This window comes from Ptiloglossa arizonensis, chromosome 5 (assembly GCF_051014685.1).
Source record: "Ptiloglossa arizonensis isolate GNS036 chromosome 5, iyPtiAriz1_principal, whole genome shotgun sequence".
NCBI classification, from domain to species: Eukaryota; Metazoa; Arthropoda; class Insecta; order Hymenoptera; family Colletidae; genus Ptiloglossa; species Ptiloglossa arizonensis.
The window spans coordinates 27404562-27429958 of record NC_135052.1 but is presented as its reverse complement, the minus strand read 5'-3'; the positions used below and the strand labels follow the sequence as shown (position 1 = coordinate 27429958).

General features: G+C 35.2%; 1 protein-coding gene and 1 long non-coding RNA gene across 3 annotated transcripts; one reads left to right on the top strand and one right to left on the bottom strand.

Moving 5' to 3' along the window:
* Positions 1–1350: 1350 nt before the first annotated feature.
* On the top strand, positions 1351–23823 carry LOC143146875 (prohormone-2). Its single transcript, XM_076311596.1, has 9 exons — positions 1351–1506; positions 6234–6351; positions 7869–7964; positions 10114–10246; positions 10330–10539; positions 17491–17592; positions 17680–17762; positions 18954–19201; positions 19892–23823. The coding sequence occupies exons 2-9, from the start codon at positions 6234–6236 to the stop codon at positions 19976–19978; spliced, it is 1077 nt and encodes a 358-aa protein (XP_076167711.1). The 5' UTR covers positions 1351–1506; the 3' UTR covers positions 19979–23823.
* Positions 18218–24440, bottom strand: LOC143146877 (uncharacterized). Of its 2 annotated transcripts, none has more exons than XR_012992102.1 (3): positions 24088–24440; positions 18946–19207; positions 18218–18824 (listed from the first exon to the last, which is right to left on the bottom strand). It is a non-coding gene; the product is annotated as an uncharacterized LOC143146877 (long non-coding RNA). The 2 variants fall into 2 exon arrangements; XR_012992101.1 differs by having other exon boundaries at positions 24197–24433.
* Between the last annotated feature and the right edge of the window lie 957 nt (positions 24441–25397).

Below are 25397 nucleotides of genomic sequence, written 5' to 3'. Positions count from 1 at the left end.
ATAATTATATCATAAGTAATTTATTAAGAATATGTTACCAATATACAGATTGTTTCTAAATAATTGTTACGTAATTAATACCGACTACGCGATACGATCCTGCGTAATTACTTTTTCTATCGCTATTGCAATTTTTCGATTATACTTTCGTGTTTGACAATCCTTGATAAGGGTTCTATAAAACTTTGACCCGATTACTATGTCTTGTTTTCTTAACGAAAGTTGTGTATCACGAAACTGTCACATAAATATGTTACACCTTGCTGCTTTGATAAAGGGCGATAAATCAAGCAGAAAATATACGACGTGCCGGAGAATATGTTTTCCAAGAATCACTGGAGGCATTCTCGCCAAGGACGTACTTTAATTATTACTTAACGTAGGCCTCATGCCTCAACGATAATAATTGATAAGAATTACGAATCGTCCTTCTCGAGGACTCCTTTCAGGTAGCTCGATGAACAATTAATTTTACGTAGAATTAAAAACGCTTCTGTACCACCTAAATTCACAGAAACTTCGAAGTAGCGTTTTCTACTACACGAACAATGTTTCCACACCGATAAACAGTAGACATCTTGTAACGTCGAAAAGTTTATAAAATCTTCATTCGATAGAAAAGTTCTTAAGAACATTTGTACGTGAGCGCCTTAACGAATACACGTATCTCCCCGATACAGTTACATCAAGGATTACGAAAAGATAAAACACAATATACGAATCGTCTCTTTCGGAATATTTGAATCGGACATCTATCGTTCAACGATATTCTTTCGAGCATTTTTCGACAATTGTGAAGAAAAACTTTTTACCCGGAAAAAATGAAATTGATCGAGCCGAATTGTGGCACAGTGTCAGGTGACTTGGAAAAAGTGTCAATTAGCGGTGAAATGAACACGGAGAACGGAGATTCGATTTTTCGTACAATTTTCCGAAATGTACCGTTGGAACGCTCGTTTGGCTGAGCTGTACCATTTCGGGTGGTACCGTCGTCGGGTTTAATCAGCGTGTGAAATCGTCGAAGAAAATGGCAATTAGGGGCTGCACCCTCGACAGAACTGTATTCTTAAAACAATAAAGGGCTGAAACGGCAACGTGGGAGAAGATTTCAAGGATAGCCCGAGGATCTGGTCGGGTCATCGCGTGGGTAGACTTATTTCGTGGCACAACAGGACCGTGTATACGCGTCCCGCGCGGACCGTGTGTATAACCGTGCGCGTGTGCGCGTCATATCGCTGCTCTCCCTCCGCGTCAGCCTCGGTAGGGGTGGTTCGCTCGAGGGGTGGGGGGTGTCCGTTCACCGCGGGTGGGGGTGGTTGATCGACCGTACCTTCAGCCGGTTTTCTAGTCGCCCTGCCGAGCCTCGACGTTCATTCTACCTCGATCAGCCGAGCAAGTTACATCTCCGCACCCTACGAAGAAGCCCGAGAAGGACTCTGCGAAGAGCGAAGGGACGTCTGGAACGGGAGACTAGAACAAAGTCGAGACACAACGCGATCGAGAAAGGTGAAATCTCCCTTTTACAGCTCTATCGTCTCTTTTCTACCCGATCGGTTACGTTTCGACTGAAATTCGAAAGTCGTGGAGAGGGCGGGTGGAGTGGGGGGACAGGGGGGAGAGCGATCTCTCGATCGATTTAATTGCCCAAGTTTCGTGAAATAAAGGCCGGCTAAAATTGTACGGTTATTAATAGAGAGCTAAGAATAGGGACTGGTAGATTTCGTTTTGCAATTGGAATTATCCTGCCACCGTGAAAAAATTCTTTTTTTATAATCAATGCATTAATTATAGGAGTTTAATAACCGTGGAAGTACATTTCTCTATCGTCTAAAATATACCATGTACCTCGATTAACGATTGTGCCCACACCTGTAGTACTTTAGCCAAAAAATATTGTACAAATATGGTACTTGAATACCGTGGTAATTATTATTTATTTATTAACGTATATAATTTACTATATTCGATAAGTGAAAGACTCAATGAATCCAAGTTGACGAAGACAACGTAATTTTGAGTATATGTTGCTTGCTATTGTAGAAAATTAATCCAAAATTAAATATCCCGGCAACACATAGTGTTTAATTTTTCATTGAATAAAAATCAAATTACATTCAATTTTGTTGCTTTCTTTTTCTTTGTACGTTCTTTCGACCATTTTATAAAAAAAATTCTTTACATATGTTCCTTTAAAAAATGTCTATCTTGCGCGCAAAAATTTCTACTCAAATTTAAACTAAGTTTCGTTATTTATCTTCGAATTAGTTAAATCGTAAATTAACTAAAATAAACGTAACAAAAATTTATTCGTCGATAAATTTTGAGCGCAGAAGTTTTTATTTTTATTTTTAAAAGTAGAGTAGGAGGAGGACACTTTTCAAAAAATTTGAAAGCCACTGATCCAAAATCTCGAGAAGCTTTATCTAATACCTATAGATCGTGTAAGTCCGAAGTAGGTCTGCGACGATTCGAGAGGTCGAACGAAATTTTTTCTTTTTTTTTTTCCTCTTCTTTCACGTGAGACGATCCTCACGCCTTACGTCGTTGCTTGGATTTGTCAATGAAAGTACGGTGAATGAAATGCATCTTTAATTACGAGTTGTATAGACACGCGTACACAAACGCAATAAATTGACTATAGTGTTTCTAGACGCAACAAGTGTGCGATTTCTGGGTCTACTATATCCGATTCGGTTTTATTCGTCGGACGTGTTTAATTGGCCCGTGCTTATCGGCCATGTTACCTATCGAACGCTTAATCGTTCTCGCAGGAATTGCTTCGTAGAGACTTTCACAGATGTCGTGTTGTTATCACGGACACTCCATTTTGATTAACCTCGTTAAGTACCAATGCCCTATTTTCTTGCACTGTTTCCATTTTATTCGACGACTTTCTTCGTCCATGTCGAGAGAACAAATATATGAAAATTGAAGAACGCGAAAACAAGATAACAACAAAAAAAACAATGTAAAAAAGTCGCTGTTCTGCAAACGTAACCTCTAAAGGGTTATTTAAAAAATAAAAATAAATATATTTACCAGTCTTGCAATTAATTTCAGAATCGTGTGATTCTTAAGGTACGAAGTCGAGGCCCGAATGGAGTACACTGTAACTTTTTTGTAACCTTTGTCATATTTTACAATGAATAAAAAAAAATATATATATATCCAGTGATAATTTACTTGATAATTTTCTGGTTTAGAATATTCTAAATTTTTCTTAATAAAACTGATACTGTCTCTCGTTATTGTGATGTTTCGTTGAACAAACTGTTTTTAAATGTTTAAAGTACCGTTGTTTATTGAAATATATCGTACACTGTACAAGTGTCACTACACTGGACAGTTAGAGGGACACCTCTGGAAGGAATTTATACTTAAGAATCGGGATTTTTGAAAAAAATTATGTCGCTATTAATCAGGACTTTCTATTATATAAATTGACAACTATACTAGCATAAAAATACAATTTACATAACTCAAAGAGCATTTTCTAGAGTTCTCTACAGTAGGATGCCAATGTCCTATGTTTGACAACGTCGTAACGTTAAAGAAAACAAAGTTTCTCATAAACAAATTTTTCTCCTTTTGTTCCAATATTATTGAACGTGTAGAGAATAAATATCAATTTTGAAAAAAACAATAGTTTTTTATAAACAAATTTTTCTCCCTTTGTTCGATCAAATATTATCGAACGTATAGAAGATAAATATCAATTTTGAAAAAAAACAATAGTTTTTCATAAACAAATTTCTCTCCTTTTGTTCCAATATTATTGAACGTATAAAAGATAGATATAAATTTTGAAAAAAAACAATAGTTTCGTACTCAAATTTAATTCTGTTAAATTTATTCTTCAAACTGAAGATATATTAATAACAACGCGTCGATGTTAGTTCAAACTCGTTTAAGTAATACCGATTGAGTATGACCTACTTCGGTATTATTGTTAATTGACTAATCAGATTTCGTGCTACGAAGTTACTCTGAACTTTGACATTTCGAACCAAGAAAACAATTTATCGTAAGATTATGAGACTCGAAATCCATCATCGTTTACGAATTTAGTTAATTGCACGTCTGATTGGCAACAATATGCACCAACGTGCACCGTGTGTTTATAATTAAATTATCAGCGCTACTTGTTAGGGCTGGAGAGACTCCAGCGGCTCGTATTCCTCCAGGGTGAACACAAAGTGCACCAAATTACCCAACTACAGGATAACTCGATCTAATAATTATGGTCGTCGAAGCGAATTCAATTTCGAAGCAAGTTGCAAGTCTGAGAAACGTGTTTATCAAAATTGTAAAATACAACATTGCTGATAAACGCGTCACTAAACGAACATCGAGCAGGGAAATGTAAATATCGCCAATGGTGGTTTAGTGGAATTCGATTTTCAAAAATTTTGCAATTATTAATAAACACACGTCGCTCTATGTTTATTCGAGCAAACGTTCAGGGGTGAGTCTGGTATTTTAGAAGGAATATTGAAAAGGTGTTTATCGTTATTGTTTTTCTACTAAGGTGTGGTTGCCCATGAAAATGAAAATTCGTTCGTCGAATTTAATTTGTTTAGTTCGACGAAGTACACGTATACTTTCTCGAAGCGAATTTTTATTTCGTTGTTTTCTTTAGCGATATAGAAAGCAATCTGTTCCAAGGTGTGCACTATTTCAGGTGAATTTCACCTATAGATAATAAAAAAAATTATTAATCTGGATGCACCGCGGAGGAAAATTTCGAAAATGTTTATTTTTCTTAAATTTGTTAAAAAATGAAAATATTTAATATTTTCGGGGTAATTTTCGCGTTAGATAAATGTTTATTTTATAACAGATTCAAATTTCAAATGCAAATTGCAAATATCGGTAACATTTTCCTGACGGTAAAATAAATCTGTTGTCTGTTCATAATGTATTGGAAATACAGAAATAATTACACGCAATTGAAATATTATTTCTTGTATCAAGATTACAGAATTTTATTATTTGTTTGTCTGGTTTTGCATTTGGACTCGAAATTATGAATATTATTGGTTTGCAATTCGCTTAAATTCAATCAAGGTATTAATCGAAAATTAAATTACAATAAATATAAACCAAAATTTATTTACGTTTAAATTGCGAATTTCCCGATAAACAAAACAAATAATACAACTGACCAAATATAGGTGTCCTGTCTGTCGAAAAATCAAAATACCTCAAACAACATCAAACAATAACAAATACACGTATCATGCACAAAAAGAAACCAAATACAATGTTTCCTTACTCGATCCATTCGTTGACAAGAATCGCTAAATTTTGTACAAATACTTTCTCAGAACATTATTTAATATTATATTTGAACTTCAGGGTCAAATAACTCCGAATAGTGCACTATGATCAATGTTTCGCTATTAGAGCGCGAGAGCTTATAGAGAATTTAATTTAAAGTCCCGTAAGAATGTTAATTTTCCGAATTTTCAAAAATTTTGCAATCTGTTCGTTAAATTTCGTAGAAAAATGTTCTCGGAACGTTACTAAACATCAAAATTAAATTTCAGGGTCAAATAATTCCGAACAGTGCACTATGATCAATGTTTCGCTATTAGAGCGCGAGAGCTTATAGAGAATTTAATTTAAAATCCCGTAAGAATGTTAATTTCCCAAATTTCGGTACAATTTGTTCGCGATGATTCCTCGAAGACTCGAATCCCCGAGAAAATGCAAAAGAATCCTAGATTGTATTTTTAAAATTTGAAATTGGCCCTGATGGTAACCTAGAGTCTCCATGAACAGTGTTCTTGGAGAGAATCGGTGTCCACCTTGGATTTTCACGGGATCGTACGAAAACATCAGCAATCTCTTATAGTACTTCCGACATGGTATGCCCGTTAATTTTTCACATGCAGTGGAAATAGATTCCTGACATTTCGCATTATGTGACATTTAAGCTTCTTTCGTAGTGACCTGCTATCTTCATTTGCCTGCGCTCGCGGGGAATGTAAACTTCGACCCGCTCACGATGGGAACACTTTACACTAACGACGTTCTTAATCTAACATCTCTGACCCGTTTCGTTCGATAAAAAAAAAAGAAAAAGGAAAAAAAACTACCAGGACACCGTGGATTCTCGATATTCGACGAGAATTCAAATTTTCGAGATTGTCGAGAAATTCACTGATCGAAGTTGTACGAAGCGGAGGTCCCAGTCCCCCAAACGAAATCGTAAATATTCATGGTTGCAGATGACGCGCGACTGGGTGTGGTTACTGACTCTGTGCTCGTTCGTCATGATTGGCGAATCGTTGCCGACAAATTTGGCCGAGGACGCGAAAAAGACTGACCAAACTATGAGACCAAAACGTAAGACGTGTTATGAATTTTTTTTTTTTTTTTTTTTAACAGTGTGCGCGAAGTGTTACCGACCGATTTTAACGAGTTACCGACCGATACGAGTGGTTCTACGCCTATGCACGAGCTTGGAAATATTATTTCAAATTGAACAGTACACTTGTCGATACGATAAACAAATAATTATTGGTCTTAAATGAGCTATTTTTATTGTTAATTTTAATGTAATTATTATATGGTACATTCGAGAGAGGTGGTCGAAGAAAAAAAATTGATCACCGTTTGTATTTCTCGTTTATACATTTATGTAATTATTCGTTAACCAGTCGTTGCTTATTGTTTCGGAGTTATAATAATTTTATTTAATCTTTCCTAAATGATGTAAATGTAGTACTAACCTGACTTGTTTCGACCTCTTTTTTCATTATGATATTTAATAATATTGTAATTGTATTTAACAAAAATTTGTGCTGCAACAGAGAGGAAGTCGATTCTTCGTGAAAAAGTGAATCGAAAGTGTCAAATAACATTTTTTCATACGAGGTCTCGTTTTCCAGAAAATCGTTTTAGAATATTTGCGGGGCACGCGAATTATCTATGTATTATTTATCTACTATTTCTACGTACATTTTAATCAATAATATTGGCGATGCTATTGTAAAAATTTCCAAATACCGTCACAAGTTGAAATAGCAAATAACGAATAGACGCCATTATTTAAGTTGTTCCGAATCACCCGTGCCCCAAAAATTTTCGAAATCTGTTTACTCGAAAACGAAGCGTCCTATTCAAAAATTTTGTTCCACATTTTCGATTCGTTTTTGCACCAAGAATCAGCCCTTTTTCAGTCGTACCGCGAATGTTTCAAATAGACACATATTCTGGATTATAAACATTTAATAAGTACAATTGTACTACAATTTGACAGTCATTTTATTTTTAAACGTAAACGTCGTTACACAATCACCGTAATGATTAATTTTCCAAATACAAAGAATCCATTATAAATTTTCAAAATATTTCTTCTCACTTCTCACGAACTATCATTTTAATGTCAATTAGTATTATCTATAACTAGTACTTGTTACATGGGTATAGTATACGAAACCTTTTCGTTTCAAATATTTTTACGATGGAAACCACGACAGCTACAAAGAAAGAACAATAAAGGAAAATATTTGAATGTTTTTTGAAATTCGTTAAAATTTTCAGAATAAGAAACATTAACCTGTAGATAAGTTTTTTATATTTTTATTTCTCTTGTAGAAAAAGAAAGAAATTATTTTATTGTAGAAAATTCCAAAATATTAATGTAACCGAAGTAACAAAATATTTTTCGATCTAACTGTACAGAATAATCGATATTAATTGTGAAGTATCGTGTAAACTATTGACTATTGCTCCAATCACACACGTATGAAATATTTTTCATATTTTTGATAAAAGTCGGTGCGTAACACTTTGCACAATTCTGTTGCAAGTTTGCAACTGCGGTTCATTCGTTGATCGTCAATGCGTGTTATTTCCAGCTAAACGGGCACAGGAAATGCTGATGTTTGGTAATCAGCAGAATCGTCAGGCGGATAGCAACGCAGGCTCATCTTACATGTCTAACGCTGAGAAGAGTAAGAATAAACCTAACGCTATTGTAGAGAGAAAGAAAGATCAGTTTTGAAATTATTTGTGTATACTGTGGTACCACATACTATTGTTCGTCCACGAGAAGAAAGCTGACGAGTGTTTACACCCCAACACTAGTGTACAGTCAACTAGCTCCTCCCCTACTATCGCACGTGTCGTTGGTACTGGTCGAGAGCGGTGACGACGATCCACAGCGGCCAATGGCAACACGCGCGCAATAGTAGGGGAGGAGCTAGTCGACTATACACTAGAGTGGGAATGTGAACACTCGTTAGTCGTATTTAATCCACGATTGATCTTATTTTCTCCCTACGATAGAAACTCATAAACATTGTTTAACTTCTCGACGTACATTATTTAATTAAAGGATATATTTTAAACGTTTAATTTTTTTCTTAAATATATTCGTATATCTAGCGATTAGATAAGAAGAATGTCTTTTACAAATACTTCGAGAATGTCATTTTACGACAAGGAGTTAACCGAAAGTTTGATTATACGAATAATATTTAATTCGTTAAACAGTTATTATTTATTAATAATCTTTGCTTTCGTTGTTAAAAAAGTTACATTCGTGTAATCATCGTTCTGTAGGTAAAAAAAAAGCACCCATATAATTATTATTGTTGAAAATAATTTAACTCGGTTACAATATCGAGACGAAATGATGCACCACGTGTGTCAATTACTAATGAAAAATAAAACTATTTATATTTTTCGTTATATCTCTATGAAAGTATCGTCAATGAGAAAATCAGTCCAAACACGATTACGTTTGGATTATTTTTAATAATATAATTCTTTGTTCGAATTATGTCAATGTAGTTATAAAATATAACTAAAATTATTCCTAGTAGGGTTATGTTTGAACTCATTTTTCTCGAAAAAATCTCACTAATCCATTGATATTATTCTCCCAAAGATACAATAAGAAATATAAAAGTTTTTAGGTAGTATTAGCGGATGACACATCGATACACGTGCGGCATCGTTTTCAAGCTCGGAGCACCTGTAATACGAGACACGTTTGCTATTGCGCTTACTTGTGTGTCTCTAAGCTCGAGATACTATGCAGAGATTGTAAGTTGTCGACAAATCAGATTAGTCGTCCCTGTGAATTACACCCATTTCCGTTATTGGTTAAATCGATCATGTGTACATATCCATCGCGCGACCCACGTCGCAAACGAGAGACATTGAAACAGAGTGAGACGAAACGAACTATGACTGGAACACATTGGCGTAGACACAGACTAAGAATATTAATTATCAGCTGAACAAAAAATTCCCGTACCTTTCGTAATATAATCCCGAGAAATTCTACATAACAATTACCGTCAAGAACAAGTATTACAATTCAGTAAAATTTTCTTGTTCAACGCATTGGCGTAGACGCAGACCCAGAATATTAATTATCATCTGAACAAAAAATTCTCGTACACTTCGTAATATAATCCCGAGAAATTCTACATAACAATTACCGTCAAGAACAAGTATTACAATTAAGTAAAATTTTCTTGTTCACTTCTCGCACACACCTGATGAGATATTTTTGCACACTTATCGTTCCACTTGTTGTTTTAATACGTTTCCCATCGTACTTGGGTAAATGTAGATTTATTTAATTCCTTGCATCTCGCGGAACGACGCCTTATTAACATTTTAGATGCCGGAGCTACCCAAATTTTGATCACTTTTTGACATCCTTTTTCAGAGTGTGCAATAAATTTTTCTTCGGATGAGTATCAAAGATACTCTTAATTTTGTACATATACATATGAAATTTTGTTACGCGATAAGATCCCCGTATCCGTGGTTTTTTATATTTTCCGTAAACACAGAGATCCTACGCCTATGCAATGCGACCGTTTAGCATTCCAAACGTAGGTGTTCTTGTCCCTCTCGTTCAGTTTATAGGGATTTGGAAACTTACGACCTCTGCATAGTAGAGAAGGTCGATTCTAAGAACAGATTCTCTCCCATTCCTCCTTGAAACGATTCGAACGTGCTCGATGGTAAACGTTTCAACGAGTGGTCGCGAGTAGTTTGAATAATTTTCATTTTACTGTCCATCGACACGCTCTCGAGTCCAGGGATCGAACGGTCCTGATGTATCGTTCTTCCTCGTTCCAGGGACCGTGTCCGCGTCCGGATTGGGCGGACTGAAGGTAGCTTTGGCCGAAGAGGAGAAGTCCTCACGCTCGAAACCGCTAGGCAACACTCTATACGATCGTGATTCTTTCTCCCCTTACGACAAGAATTACGAGTGAGCGTTCTCCCGATAATAATCGAAACGATCATCGAAGATCGACTCGGACGCTAAAAAATATCGATTCGTTCGTGTTACAGCTACGGCAAGGTTCTGATGAACGATCTGGGCGATGAACTGCCTCAGGTTTGGGACGTTCCACCGTACTCGCGTTATTATCTGAACGAGGAGCGCCGGAAGAGGTCCGAGAAATCCCCGATCGTTGGATCGACCACCATCAAACCTTCGACTACGTCGTTCCAGGCTCCAGCAGCTACGCAACAGTCCGTGCAGGCGCAGGTGAAGAGAAGGTGAGTCGACCATTTTGTCCTCCGACATCTCAAATTGTACCGTATATTTTGTATCGTGGCAACTTTTCTATTTAAACAATGGGTAACTGCACGACTCAAAGTTGGTCGTACTTACTGTTCTAACCTCACTGAAATTTATGGACGTTGTTCAGATTTATTTTTCGTAACGACCACTCTTTGGGGATTAATTGTTTTAATGTTATAACGAACGTAAATGATCACCAGTGGTGTAGATAACTGCTAAGACAAAAGTAGATCGATGATCGTTTTCTACCTACATTTTATGTCCTTGAGGCTTAAGGAAACAATGCATGGAAATTGTCTACGAGAAGTGACCATTTTGCTGTGCGATGTATGCTCACTCATGAACTTCATGAAACTCGTGAGTCACTCGTGAACTTCTTGATTATTCATGAAACTCGTGAGTAATTTGTGAACCTCCTGATTGTTCATGAAACTCGTGAGTAATTTGTGAACCTCCTGATTATTCATGAAACTCGTGAGTGATTTGTGAACCTCCTGATTATTCATGAAACTCGTGAGTAATTTGTGAACCTCCTGATTATTCGTGAAACTCGTGAGTCACTCACGAACCTCAGAATCACTCGTGAACCTCGTGAGTCACTCACTCACCTTACAATTACTCAAGAACATTATGAAACTCGTGAATTATTCATGAATCTTCTGATTTCTCATGAAAGTCGTGAGTCACTCAGGAACCTCGTGAGTCACTTATGAACCTCATGATTACTCAAGAACCTCGTGAATCATATATACGAACCTCCTGAATTTTCATGAAAATCGTGAGTCACTCACGAACCTCAGGGTCACTCGTGAACCTCGTAAGTCACTCGTGAACCTCGTAAGTCACTCGTGAACCTCGTAAGTCACTCTTGAACCTCGTAAGTCACTCGTGAACCTCGTAAGTCACTCGTGAACCTCGTAAGTCACTTGTGAACCTCGTAAGTCACTCGTGAACCTCGTAAGTTACTACGTTTCTGCGAAACAAGCCGATAGCTCACGAGGCGATTCGACCGCGAACCGCATTTCACGCAACCCTGCACAGGTGGGATCCACCAAGGCGAATTCACCTGTGGAACCCGCGGACAGGTTGAATCGACTCGGTCTAACCCAGCCACGGTTCCCACTCCTGCGTGCTCACCCTTTTCGCCCTCTTTCACGGGACATCCCTCTTTTTCTTCGACGTTTCTTTCTGAATGGGGATGAGAGGGCTGGGGCGAGGGCGTTGCCCTCGCCAGGTACGGCGGTCGACTTGACGACCAAGTCGTTCAATACGACTTGGAGAGGCTGTCGCGTTATCGCAGTTGATCATCACCGGGAGTTTGTTCAACCGGCTCCTAACCGCCTCGACCCGGAATAAACGCCTCGCTCGCTCCGAAACGTTTAGTGGATTCGTTTATTAGAAAATTTCCAAACCAAAACGAAACGTAATACGTAAATGAAATTTTTACGTACGGAATCGAACCGAAATTTCCTCCGTGTTCGACCAAACCTTGGAAATTCATCCAACGGAGAAACATTTGTCGATTTGAAAATTCGAAGCATTCGTCGATTTGAAAATTCGAAGCATTCGTCGATTTAAAAATTCGAAACATTCGTCGATTTAAAAATTCGAAACATTCGTCGATTTGAAAATTCGAAACATTCGTCGATTTGAATATTCTAAACTATTTGAAACCTTGCACAAGTTCGAGTGACCATTATTAATGTGGTTTATTTTTTGTTTCGTGGAGAATAGTTTTGCAAGGGTGGGTACACCCTCTTGGAGAAAATACGAGTCCATGTATTATCGTAAACATCTTTGAAGATACGTAAGAAAAATTGAGACAATGTTTTATGAGATTTGATGTCTCGTGACATGGTTGGTAAAATTTTTGGGGTGGAACGGGGTGGAACGGGGTGGAACGGGGTGGAAATATCGAGGAAGAAGTTTTATCCAGAATTCTTTAGGGTTGCGGAACGTTGAATACCATGAACTTTGAATTAACTTTGTTTTTCGTATCTTATGTGGTATTAAAAATATTTACGATAGTAAACTTACATTTTTCCTACGATGGATGTATTCACCCCCTAGAAGTACAGATTAATCTTTCGGGGATAACGATGGGACTGAAAGCATTAAAATGTATTTTAATTTTTAATATTAAATATATCTTTCAATCCGCAATTGAAAATTTTATGTAAACTGTACATATTTCTCGAATACATTACTTGCAATTGTTGTCGTTTAAAGTAGATATCGAACCCTGTTGAACGTTGTACAAGTATTTTTAAATATTTTGAAATAAGCACAGATAATAGAGATAATTTAAAAAAAGGATAATTAATTGTTAGTTTGTGCGATATATTTTACTTCACGTTGTGATACGCCTGTTGGAAAATTTTCATCGTTGAATCCGAATCCCGTACGTTGAAATCGATACTCTTGCAACGAATCATACTGCGAAATGTCTTCGAATAATTTCAGATATATCGACAGATGCTATTTTCGTGACAATACCTATCAATCGGATCGAGTTTCGCACCTGTTTGTGGCGATGGAACTGTTTGATATTGATACATTTGCATCGATACTGTTCCAACAATTCGATATCTGTTTCGTAACATTTAGCAGGTTGTCCGATAAATTTCCATGGAATTCCACGCGCAGTTACGGTCGGTTGTTTCTTTTTTTATTTTCATGGGTGGGGTGAATTTCCAAAAAAAAGAAAAAGAAAAATTAAGAATACTTTTCGTTAGATTTGTAATTTTTCCTGAATTCGAACGAACGTTGAGATCGAAAGTTCGAATAAATCGCGAGGTGAAGCTCGCTGGTCAATTTCGATCGAAAGTCGATATTTTTACCGGTGAAGGTTGTCGATGGTATTTACAGCGACGGTTGTGTGACGTAAAATTGCTTTCATTAATTAAGTCGACGTCGACTGTGACGTTCCGCGGTACGTCAGAGAATGATCAATTATTTTCAAGTCAGCCGGCTAGAGTTCTTTACGTCAAACTTTTATTTTTACGCGCAAAGCTAGACAAGCGTGTGCATTGCCTGACCTGTAAATGAATGTCACAGGTCACCGTCGCGCACATACACGCGCCGATACTAATTTCCCACAGGTAGAGAAGGAAAACGCTCGTTGAAACTTACGAGAAACTAGAGACAAATAATGGGGGAAAAATACAATACTTTCGATAAAGTGTCACGAAACTACCGCGTTCGTGATGCTTGCTTTTCAATCAAATTTTATCAAACTAATAAAGTTTGATGTAAAAGTTTGCGTTCGGTAGATTTTCCATGTAAAAGTATAAAAAACAATTGAATAAAAGTATCTCTCGTATAAATTTCGTTCAATTATCATTAATAATGTGTGGAAAATTCTGCAAGGAATACTTCCTTTTTTATCATTTTAATTATCGAACAATAAATATGCACAAATTATTATTAGCATTGTCATCATTATTATTATTATCATCATTATCATCATCATAACCATTATCATCATCATCATTATCATTGTCATCATTATCATCAAAATCATCATCATTGTAAGCATCATCATCGTCATCATTATCATTATCATCATCATCATCATCATCATCATCGTCATCATTATCATCATCATTATCATTATCATTATTATTATTATTATTATCATTATTGCGCGTCTCTATTACAATATATAATACTTAATTATACGCGAATAAAATAAAAAGAACCGTAAGTAAATAAAAGGCAAGGTGCAGCTAGAATTGCTTTTATAAAAATCTACTTTCAAATTGCAGGGGGTCTGTGAGCATTTTTTAATCTGCTGACGATAGAGTTCTATTTAAATTTCAGTTAGTGCTTCTTAAATGGTTCGCAGATGCTGAGAAGTACGGAAAACGTATCGCTACAGATCTTTTCGGAATAATAATTATAAATGTAACGTTGCACGGTGAATTTAAATTAATTAAAGAAGCTACGAAAAGGTAATTAAAAATTCGGGTGTTGCGCGGCACGGAATGTTACCAATTTTATTGTATAATAAAAGAAGGAAAAAATTTTGCGTTTTGAATTACAAAGTCGGACGCTACAAAAATCTGAAGAGTGTTAAAAATAAAATAGAATCTATAGTGAATCTGACAAACTTTATAAAATACTCGAATGATGTTTTGCAATCGGTCGCCGGAATAAGAAAACAAAAAGAATTTAATAATGGATCGGTAAATATTAAAATTATTTTTACAAAAACAATAGCAAATATTGTAAAGTAGAAGTACTCGTTTTGAAAATATTAGAGTATTAAGAGATTCAAAAAGATATAGTTGTTCGGCGAAGAGAAAAATATCAACCATGTAGTTACGATTTGATCAATTTTAATTCGTTAGTTGTTAATTTTTATAATTAACAACCGCACAAACGAATCCAAAATACAAAACATATAAATTTTTCTTTCTCGTACGGTACGATAAAAATGACAAGAAAGTAATGATATTTTTCGCAAAAATTGATTAAAACTATCTTTCGTATATGATATCGTATATGACTGATTAAGTGTAAAAGAGAAAAAAAATAAAGATTACGTCTGCGTTGATTTTACATGTTTTATTTCGCTTCATAAAATATTCACGTTCGTTGGAAAATCGCGCAGAAAACCAACGTGTAATGTACACGTCGATGCGTGAATGTATTCGCGCGCACACAGACGCACGAGTTTACGTGACGCGCACAGTTTGGTGCAGCATCGAGACTCGTTCGATACTCGTGACGCAATAGGGTAGATTTCCAAGAGGTTGGGTCCACGAAAAGCTGAATGGAGCCTGTCGGCAAAAGTAGGTCAGACTCGACTATTGCTTCACATATCGCCAGCCAATCAGCTGACGGAACAGACACCTAGTTAACGTTCTAGGCTAGAACAGTGTTAGCTTCCGCGAGATGCATGATAATTCACGGAGCCGCCGCTGAGTTCGCATGTAGCGGGCGACACGGCCGTGCGACAAACGTTGCGTCGACGGAAACATGGAAACAAAACTTTGCTCGTATCGTGTAAGTCACGAAGTTCGAACTCGTCGAGAGACGTCCCACGACCATTCTAGTGTCGCGTTCCATTGCTTTCCTTAATAGCTCCTTCACTCAAGTTAGAGTATTTGTTCGTTGCTAGACTGGAACGTTGAGATGGTGGGTACTCTACCCACCGTTTCCATTTCACTCTTACAAGAGCAAGAGCAAGATAGAACAAGAGTCAAAGCACGTCAAAGAGAGTGAAGTGAGCGGAGAACCATGCGAGAAAGACGAAGCATCGATACATTCAGTCTCTCCTCTTTCGTTCGCTATCAGTGCCTTTGACGTGCTCTCATTTCATCTTGCTTTGTCCTTTGCGCGAAAAAATATGTAAGAAAAATGCGAGAAACGACCACTCGGGAATCGTGTCTCCTCTACGTTATATAACACACACCCCCAAGCCGCCACGACGAATAAATATTGTACCAAAGCACACCTAACTTTTGATACGTACAATAAATTAGTTCCGTGTAAAATGTGACCAATATTTATAATAGAGAATTAAAAATTACTTTTTACTGAGATGTGGTTTTTTATCGCCATAAACCACTCTTTAACAATTTGTGTAAATATAAATCTAAAATTTATAAAAATTAAATTTCACTTTGCATGTTTGTAGTTCGCTTGTTTTCTTCCAATATGTTTGCCGAAAGACAATGATAGGTTGTCTAACATGTACCTAACGAGAAAATGTCCGAGGTTAGTTCGGGAACGTATGCAGAACAAATTCTTGTCCTAAATACGTATTCGCAACAGAAACGAACGCAAATTGTTTCGTGTCATCGTGTACGGATGTACTAGTGAAACGAGTTAGAAAGCTGAATGAACCACCTGACGAGTCAGACTGTTTTGGAATATGACCAACCAATCAGCTGACGGTATTAGTCGGTAGCGTCATATCGATTATCCGCAACAGAGCATGCACCAGGCATGCTCCACGGACCTGACCTAGGACAATATCCTACCACTGCGGCGCAAACGCGTACGATAAGCTTGTCGTATTGGCGCTTGGGGATTGTTCTTTTATTCACAGAGATTTTCATTCAAGACACTCTGCGCTTCGATGCAACCGATACGCGCTCGGTATTGAAATCCTTCCACGAATCTGCTTCTCGAGCAGCGCGAATAGAAAACCGATACCGATAGATGGTAATTGGTTCGATGCAATTACCTATCGATAACGATTGATCGAACACCACGGTACCGAATAAAAATTATCGTTTTCTCATATCGATACTCTTTTAACGAACTCTTAACGAATAGCAATATAAATACCTACTAATGGTACTGAAATTTAATTTGATACATTTATCAAAGTGTCGAATAAGTATTATCAAAAGGTATATCGGTTTCTGTTACCGATGCATTTCTAATGGATACTCAGTGAATACTAATATAAGTATTTACCAATGGAACTGAAATTTGGTTTGATACATTTACGTTTGAAATTGATACTCTTGTGATAAATTTAAAAAATGACTACAAAGTTCTAATAACGCATCCATTTTGCTTTCTCAAAACGGTTACGAAATAGAATCGGATTTAATGATTTACTTTACTAAGTTTAGATATATTTTAACCTCAATTGAATACTTATTAAAAAAACTTTTCGTATTCCAAATGCGTTGCACTTCCTCTACCTACAATACAAAACTTAACATTCCTCCTAAGACATATATAGACAAAAGTGCAGTGTACAAGATCCTTATTTTTAACAGTATCGTTGATATTGTATTTTTATATGCAGTTTTGTTGATTTTTGCGAGAGACAAAGAGAGGGTAAAAGGGCGAGTGAATAATTTTTTTTAAAAAATTCGATTAAAATTTGACGATTTGACGATTTGAGAAATTCATTTTAGAGGTTCGAAAACGATACGAATTTGTCGATTTGACATTTTCAGCGTTCCGATTTACCAAGAACCACGATTCAAGAGGGAATTGGACATCGATCCGGAGGATGTGTTGACCCTACTCTCCCTTTGGGAAAACGAGCGTCGTAACCGGTAAGAATTAATACACACTACGTGTCGATTGATTATGGTCGACGAAAGATTTCATGGAATTTACGCGCGTGATCAATCTATCTACAGGGACTGGCACAAGTACATGAATGAGGAGTACGAGAATGTAGACGACGACGGCAATCTTCTTGAAGAAGAGGACCCTAGAAATAGTAAGTTTGGAAGTATAGTTCCTGAACGAATATACATGATGAATCAAGGAATGTGATCTCGGGAATAAAGTACACAAAGTATTCTGTTCCTTCTGTCTGTTGCAATTCTACATTGCTACTTGATGAACGAGACAATTAAAAAAAAAAACAAAGTTTATACATAGTCGTACAAAGGAGAGATTAAAAATATCGAAATTGAACGCGAGCAATTTTAGGAAACAATTAGTGGAAATATCAATGATTCAAAGTTCTAAATACACTTCGTTGTTGTTTAAATTGATAAATAAAAACTTGTACATATTCGATCTGTTTGAAAAATGTAACAATGTAAAATAGTGTTTCCTCAACCTTTTCTTATTTATAGACCACATTATACCTTCATTCACTGCGGACAACTATTTAAGATTATTAATTGTTTTAATGGAATTGAATTTTTAAGTTGTGAAATTAAAAAGCAAATTTAAATGCTCTTATATTTTTTTGTACAACTAATACAAAATAAAAATGATCATATTTTTCAGACTCAACCAAATTAATATATTTAACGTTTCGATTCTTAGCTTTTGGGATGTCTTTAAATAAATGACCTGAAAAGTAAACCAAGATGACTCAAACCCTAAGTCTCGAAACGTTATATACATAAGCTTGATTAAGATCAATAAAATTATTTTCCTTCATTTACTATACGCACAAGTTTAACCTTTGATCGATGTTATAATTTTTATCGTATCTTTACGAAAGCATGGTCAATGGATTGACGAAATTTTTTCTGTAAAAATAAGTCCAAACACGACCCCCTTCGGATTAGTTAATTACACATCATTCAAATCATTTCTGGATCATTGCAATTACTTGTAGTTAAAAGTAATTCGAGTGTGGTCGTGCTTAGACTTATTTTCATCGGGAAAATTCCACTGATACATTAATAATACTCTCGCGAATTTATGGCAGATATAGAAATTGTTATTTCTATAAATAATTAAATTAATGACAAATATAGAAATTTGTGTTTTCTCTCCTTTGGAACTCTATTGGCCGAAAGAGTTGTTGCATTGCTCTGCCCTGAAAAAAAATGTAAATCACGTTAAAGATGAATTCCGTTAATTGAATCTAATGTAAAAAAAAAATTGTCACTCGGAAGCGGGAATTATTATAATATAACGCGTCTAATTTCGTGACTCACTTGTGCAGTCATTCCTTGGGTGGACTCCCCCGTGTACCCTCCCCGCCACTACAGCGTTGATTCCTTGTCGTCATCCGATATTGGAATTGTACGTACCCATCCGCCGAACTATTACGAGCAATATGGCAACCAGTATGGTCAACAATACGAAGGTGCTTCTCAGTACAGCAACCCCCAGTACGGTCTTGTTTATCCGAAACAAACGTACTACAACGCACCAGAGAAGAGGTTTATGGTCTCCAGGAAACGCTCGCAGGTAACGCTATGAAACAAAATATGTACACAATTCGTCACGAATCATTATCTGCGTAGAAACCAAAAAAATGTAATATGACTTTCAATTGGTAGAGCGGAGGATACGTTAAAGTGTCCCAAACTATTTTTCTCAACCATTTTATCCGATCGATTCTACCAGTTTTCTTTTTTTTGTTTTATAAAAATTATTAAAATATTAAGTTTTTAATACTTTTTGAAATATTGTTACTTAAATTTAATAAAAAGAATTTGACGATAAGGGCACATTTTGCATTCTTTCATACGATGCTACGATGGGTTACGTTCGTAATTTTTAATGCAAACGTACGTAAGATAGACGATTCTTTGTCTAAAAATAAGTCAAAACAGTGAAATAAATTTTTTTTCTAAGAGATTTACTTTTCGAAAAAAAACTCATTTTAAAGTTTATCGAGTGCTCGCACTTGGAAATTCGTTTTCCAAGAAACTTTGAAAATTCTGAAAAAGAAGGTTAGGAAAAAACTGTACCTACATGACATTTTTAATTTATTTTGTGACGATGAATCGATTCTAAATAGTCGGAAATATCTATTACCAATTGATAGTCACTGCAAAATCATTTGAGATTTAAACCATCGTGTTTTCTCTTTTCTTTAAAAACATTACACCGAAAAAAATGATCATCTATCGATCGATTTATTCTGTTTTATAGGCATACGATCCCTACTCCGGATCTGCTCAGTTCCAAATCGGCTCTCAATCGCGAGGATATCCCTTCCAACACCGTCTAATCTATTAAATGATCTACTTCTGCTCGAGAAATCAACAAACAAATCGAAAAATTATCGAGAACGTATACAGGGAAACAACGAGAGGTATTCAACAGTCTAACGCGAGAGAAAGGGTAATGGAACTGTCGTTTTCGAACTTACGTATACGCAGAACACGATTTCGCGGTCTTTTTGGCAAACGTCACTTTCTGGTGTCCCCCTTCTTTTTAACCGTTCTGTCTTTGTGTGAACACAGCAATACGTGCTCGAAAGGCGAAACATGAAAAGACTACTTCTTACTTTAAGAAACACGGTGCTCAGAGAAACTTTTTACAATCTACAAGAACCCGCTGAAGAAACAATAAACCACTTAACGTCTTAATCGTTTAACAAACAACACTACACTCTTTTAAATACAAATTTTATTTGGAAATATTTATTGAAAAAATTTTTAGATTTGTGCTCGATCAAAGTTTTGTTAACCTCTCTAAAAATTGAACACATTAAGCTCCACACGTTTTTGTAGAAAAACTTTCACCTTCGTAAAAGTTAAACGCATTGAACTGTATGCGTTTTCCATAGAAAAACTACAAACATTGATCATAATTAAAGAATTGTACTTCAGCGTGCTCTTGTACATTTTCGCTTTAAACAGTGAAGTTTTTAAGCTTCTCGCGCGTGCAACGCCGGATGTACAGGAAACTCTTGGCGATCACGCCACGACTGAAATCGTTAAACAATCGTAGTATTCGAATCAAACTACCCTCAGGCTTGGTTTACGAATTTTCTGACTGATATAAAAGACGAACATTAGCTATTTTCCATGGGTTAGCTCGAACGGCGTAGACGTAGCATTCCAACCTATAGATAACCATAGAATTTGAAAATTAGACGAAAAAGGAAGAGATATAGGTTATTGGCTTTGTGATCGTATTTAGATATTTAATAAATATTTCTGAAATTTGTGTACAAACACAACTTAATTCGACGTTTCATACGATCACTTTGACACGAAGTCCTAATGAAACTTTCGTTTCGCTAACGACACGGCTGTATTTCGACTCTGATTGCATTGTAAAACTATCATCCTTTCAAGTAAAGTAATGTAAGCAAGTCGTTACGTGATTGAAATCCTATTGGTCTGCTGTGAAATACGTTTTCTGATCAGAAGTGTATTGTAGATTTGATGAATACTGGGCTGAAACCTAAAAAATCGCGACAAGGGATAGAAAAATTGCTAGCAAAACTTCCATTAAAATAAATTCTATTCTATTTGTATCTATGTGGGGACTAGCCTTTTGCCAATACGGGTCTGTTTCAGGCACGTGGTTTTGTGTACCCACACTTATGTTGAACGTTATATTAAACAGATATTTTATTTCAAGTAAACTTGGATGTAAATATTAAATATTATTTGACCATCGTATAGACATTAAACGAAATAGTATTTTCAAATAGTATGATATTTCATTTTATATTATTTTTATCAAGTATATTTCATATTTTTTCTAACATCGTGTAAACAGAATCTAACATACTATGATCTGCTTTATCGATATTATATATTAATGGTATGGTTCATGATTATGTGAAAGTATTCTACAAAATAATCTTCGTCGAGAATTCTTAACAAATAAATAATGTTAAACTAATTTTCAAAAAAGATAAAGTTTGGAATCTCTATACATAATAAAAAATAATATTGTCAATAACGAAACAAATCATAGTGTGTAAAATTCTGCACTGCTCAAAATAATTCATCACGTAGTAAGAAAATAACCTAAAGATTAGATTCTAGAGAATCAATAAAGAGCTGTGTATTGACCATAATTTACGCAATGTCTAAAGTTTGAAATTTGGCGCCACCCTTGAGTATTATAAAATACGACACTATAGAAAATAAAACTCATTTCTATAATGTGATTAAGAGTGATTGAAATACAACAGAATCGTAAACGAAACGAAGTTCTATTGTAATAAAAATTTATAAGTGAGTGATAGTACAGAACGAGCTAGTTAAGACGTATTCAATTTTAGAAATATTTAAGGAAAGATGAATCGAACAAGGAGAAGGAGAACGAGACTTTTAATCCGTGGAAGTAGAATGGCAAATGATCTTAGGATATGCGAATTCAGAACGAAGGACAGGGACTGGGGAGATGTAATTTTCTAACCTATCGTTCGTTTCACGTCTACGAACATTGTTATATACATGTTGCATTTAATATCTGTTGCCAAGAGGCAAGTAGAACAACCGAAGTTCGATCGAAACTTGTTCATACAACTTATGTTTGTATTTCATCTGCTTAGTTTACTTTGCAAAGCAAAGAGAGAGAGAGAGATATCTATCAAAGATGGTAAAAGGAGAATGTATATTGAGTACAGAAAATATCAATTTGAATCCAAAGATACCTTCGGTGTTAAACTCTACAACATATCTTCTATTGGAATAACACTTTATATTCAATGTGCAGAAACATTCCTCCACCACCTGTCATACTTTAAATATAATCGTCAATTAATTTTCTAGCCATGTATGAAACTATGTACACTTATGATAGTTACTGGCAAGAATTAAATCGTCGAAAGAATTATATGACAAGCATTTAATGCATATATCGATGATATTCACTTTTTCAAGCTGAATTCTAAGCTCAAAGTTCAAGTTTTGCACCTAGATCTGAAATCAAGATTCCGGTAAACATTACTTACCACTTTGTGCTAAACATAATCTTTTGAACTGCATCTTAAATGGTAGCAAAAATGCCTATAAATATTATTGTCATTAGCATATTGAGCGATCAATAACACTGTCTTATTCTTACAGTATAGTAATATACTATATAAATCAGATGGAATTAACCTTCTTAAATTCAAACCTAGGATCTGTTATTAATGTAGAAATAATTATGCACATTGACCACGTAAATTAATCTCCTTACTATATAATTTTTTTTGCATGCACAAAAAAAATTTATTGTGTAGATCACGATATAAATGTTTCAAGAAAATGGTTAAAAGATTATCACTTATTTTTACTTGCGTGCATTTTTTACCAATCGTGTACAACACAAAAAGAGAATCAGCTGTGAGTTAATGCTAAAAAATGGAAAATATGATTATAGTCTATGTGAAATGAGTAATAATAATTTTCATCACTGTTTAGATAAGTGTTTTTTACACTAACTAACGAAGATTAAAACTAAAATTAAGAACACTTTCATTTTTGTTTCACACAGATGCTTCAAGAATTCAATTTTTGACGAACCTAGTCTTGCTTAAAAATCAGTGTTCCTTAGTTTTTTAAAAGCACAGATCAAAATGGCTTGAGGATAAGAGGGTTGAATGACAGATATTAATCGAATGCGTAAAACTTTAAATTTTCGCTCAATTTGCAAGTGTAAAATGTGAAATACCTTTTATTGATAATCCATCGTCTTACCATTGTCACTGAAAATAATAAAACGAGGAAGTATGAAAAGTACGCGAACGTATTTCTAAACGAAAGCGTATAACATCCAATTATTCTTTTCGATTGAAACCAAGCACGGCCTTCCATTGCAGCAAATGTTAAGAGGAGACTGAATAATTTTTCATATTTATTTGGGTATGTTTTTTCTCTTGTTTCTCGTCGTCTGATCGGTGCGCTTGAAATGTTGCGTATAATTTTGTAACGGTGGAAGAAATTATAAACGAAAAAAAAAAAATAGAAAAAAATAACGAGCGAACGACTGACCGATCGATCCGAAACGATCGGCGTGGAGTGAAAACCTTTTGTGACTTAATGCTATATATTTTTGACGATCGTGTAATTAGATTTACTTCTAGACTAAGTATTATCGAGACGATGAGAATAAATTCAGTATTTATTGTATATGTAATTAATGTTACTATAGATGACGAGAAGTATTGGTTACATATTGTGTAATTAAAGAGATATCAATCAATCGGGTTTTGCGTTTCATTGGTGACGAGAAAATTCGAAGTCTCTTTTCGAGAAAGCGAGCTAATTTCGATAAAAGATTATCGCGACACGATAATTTTCAAGTATCGCGTACGGCTTTTCTCGTTGAATGTAATCGAACTGTACAGCGTGTCAATCGCAAAATCTTTCACAATAAAAAGAAGAAATACATACGTAACGAGTAAGTTTGTGACGTGACTGCTACTCTCAAACGAAGTAGATAAACATGCTTCGTCTTATGTTTCGAAAGTCTATCGAAACGTAGATACACTATACTACTTACTGTAAACTAATCCTCGGACAGCGTATATTTTTTTAGCAAAAATATTATAATCTTTGCTTCTAGAAGATTAAGAAAAAAAAGAAAACGTCCTTGAACAAGCGTTATCGCTGACATTTTTAATGCTGGACACGGAACCATGTTGAATGGTAAGGTTATAAATGTCGATCAAAAAATCCTAGTTAACAATGTTGCTGCGCGTTATCGTAATAATCGCGTTTAAAGTTTTTCTTGTACAATTAAGAATCTACTTTCGTCTCAACATACATGCATACAAAACAGGATACTTATCTTAAACTATTTGAATGCATATCTAATTCTAAACGTGGAAAAGAAATCGTATTTCTATGGTATTTGAATTGAAACAAAAAACAATTACGCAACTAACAGTATAAAATTTTTTAATCAGCATGGATTTTCCAAATTTGCTAAACACTTATTGTTATTGATTTTATGAAAATATATTCAAACATCTTGGACAATTGTAATGTTAAAGTATGAGGAAAACCTAGATATTTTTACTCGAGGAAGATTTATTGAGAAATAACAGATGATAATATCCGGTGAAATTGTAGCAGCACGTATATACGAACGAATTTCGAAAATTATTGATGATAACAGTTCGCGGCCAATTACAGATTGCCTGCACGAACTACTCGGAATACATTTTAAAAACAAAAAGAAAGAAAAGGAAACTCTGTATCGACTATTTTACTTTAGAATGGATATACGACTATGTGTGCATATTATAATAACAAACATCGTATAAATGTTCGATTCTATATGCGTGTGCATTTCAAATCAAAAGAAGTTGTCATTTGGCGCCATAAATATTTTTCAAACCAATGGTGCTTTCGATCGAACGATATATAATATTATAACGAAATAAATAAAAATAATAATAATAATAATAATATTAACTAACTATATTCTAGTCTGATGTATTCCTTCCTGTAAAAATAGTTCATTTGTTCATTTTGTTTATTCAGATAGTGTGAACATGAATTGTGTGGTTTGCAACCGAAGGCGAAACAAAGAGAATTAAAATTTGTGTACTTTGAGTATATTTTCATGAGAGTATCATCAATAAATTGGTGAAGTTTTCCCGATGAAAACGAGTCGAAACACAACCTTATTTGAATTATTTTTAAATATTCGGTACTTTGATAATTTCTGAAAAACTTTTGATGATGTATAATTAATA

Excerpts from the sequence above, each read along its gene's own strand:
- LOC143146875 (XM_076311596.1), top strand. The coding sequence starts at position 6,234 with ATGACGCGCGACTGGGTGTGGTTACTGACTCTGTGCTCGTTCGTCATG. Across the intron at positions 6,352-7,868 it reads CCAAACTATGAGACCAAAAC|CTAAACGGGCACAGGAAATG; the intron begins GTAAGACGTGTT and ends TGTTATTTCCAG. Across the intron at positions 17,593-17,679 it reads GAAAACGAGCGTCGTAACCG|GGACTGGCACAAGTACATGA; the intron begins GTAAGAATTAAT and ends ATCTATCTACAG.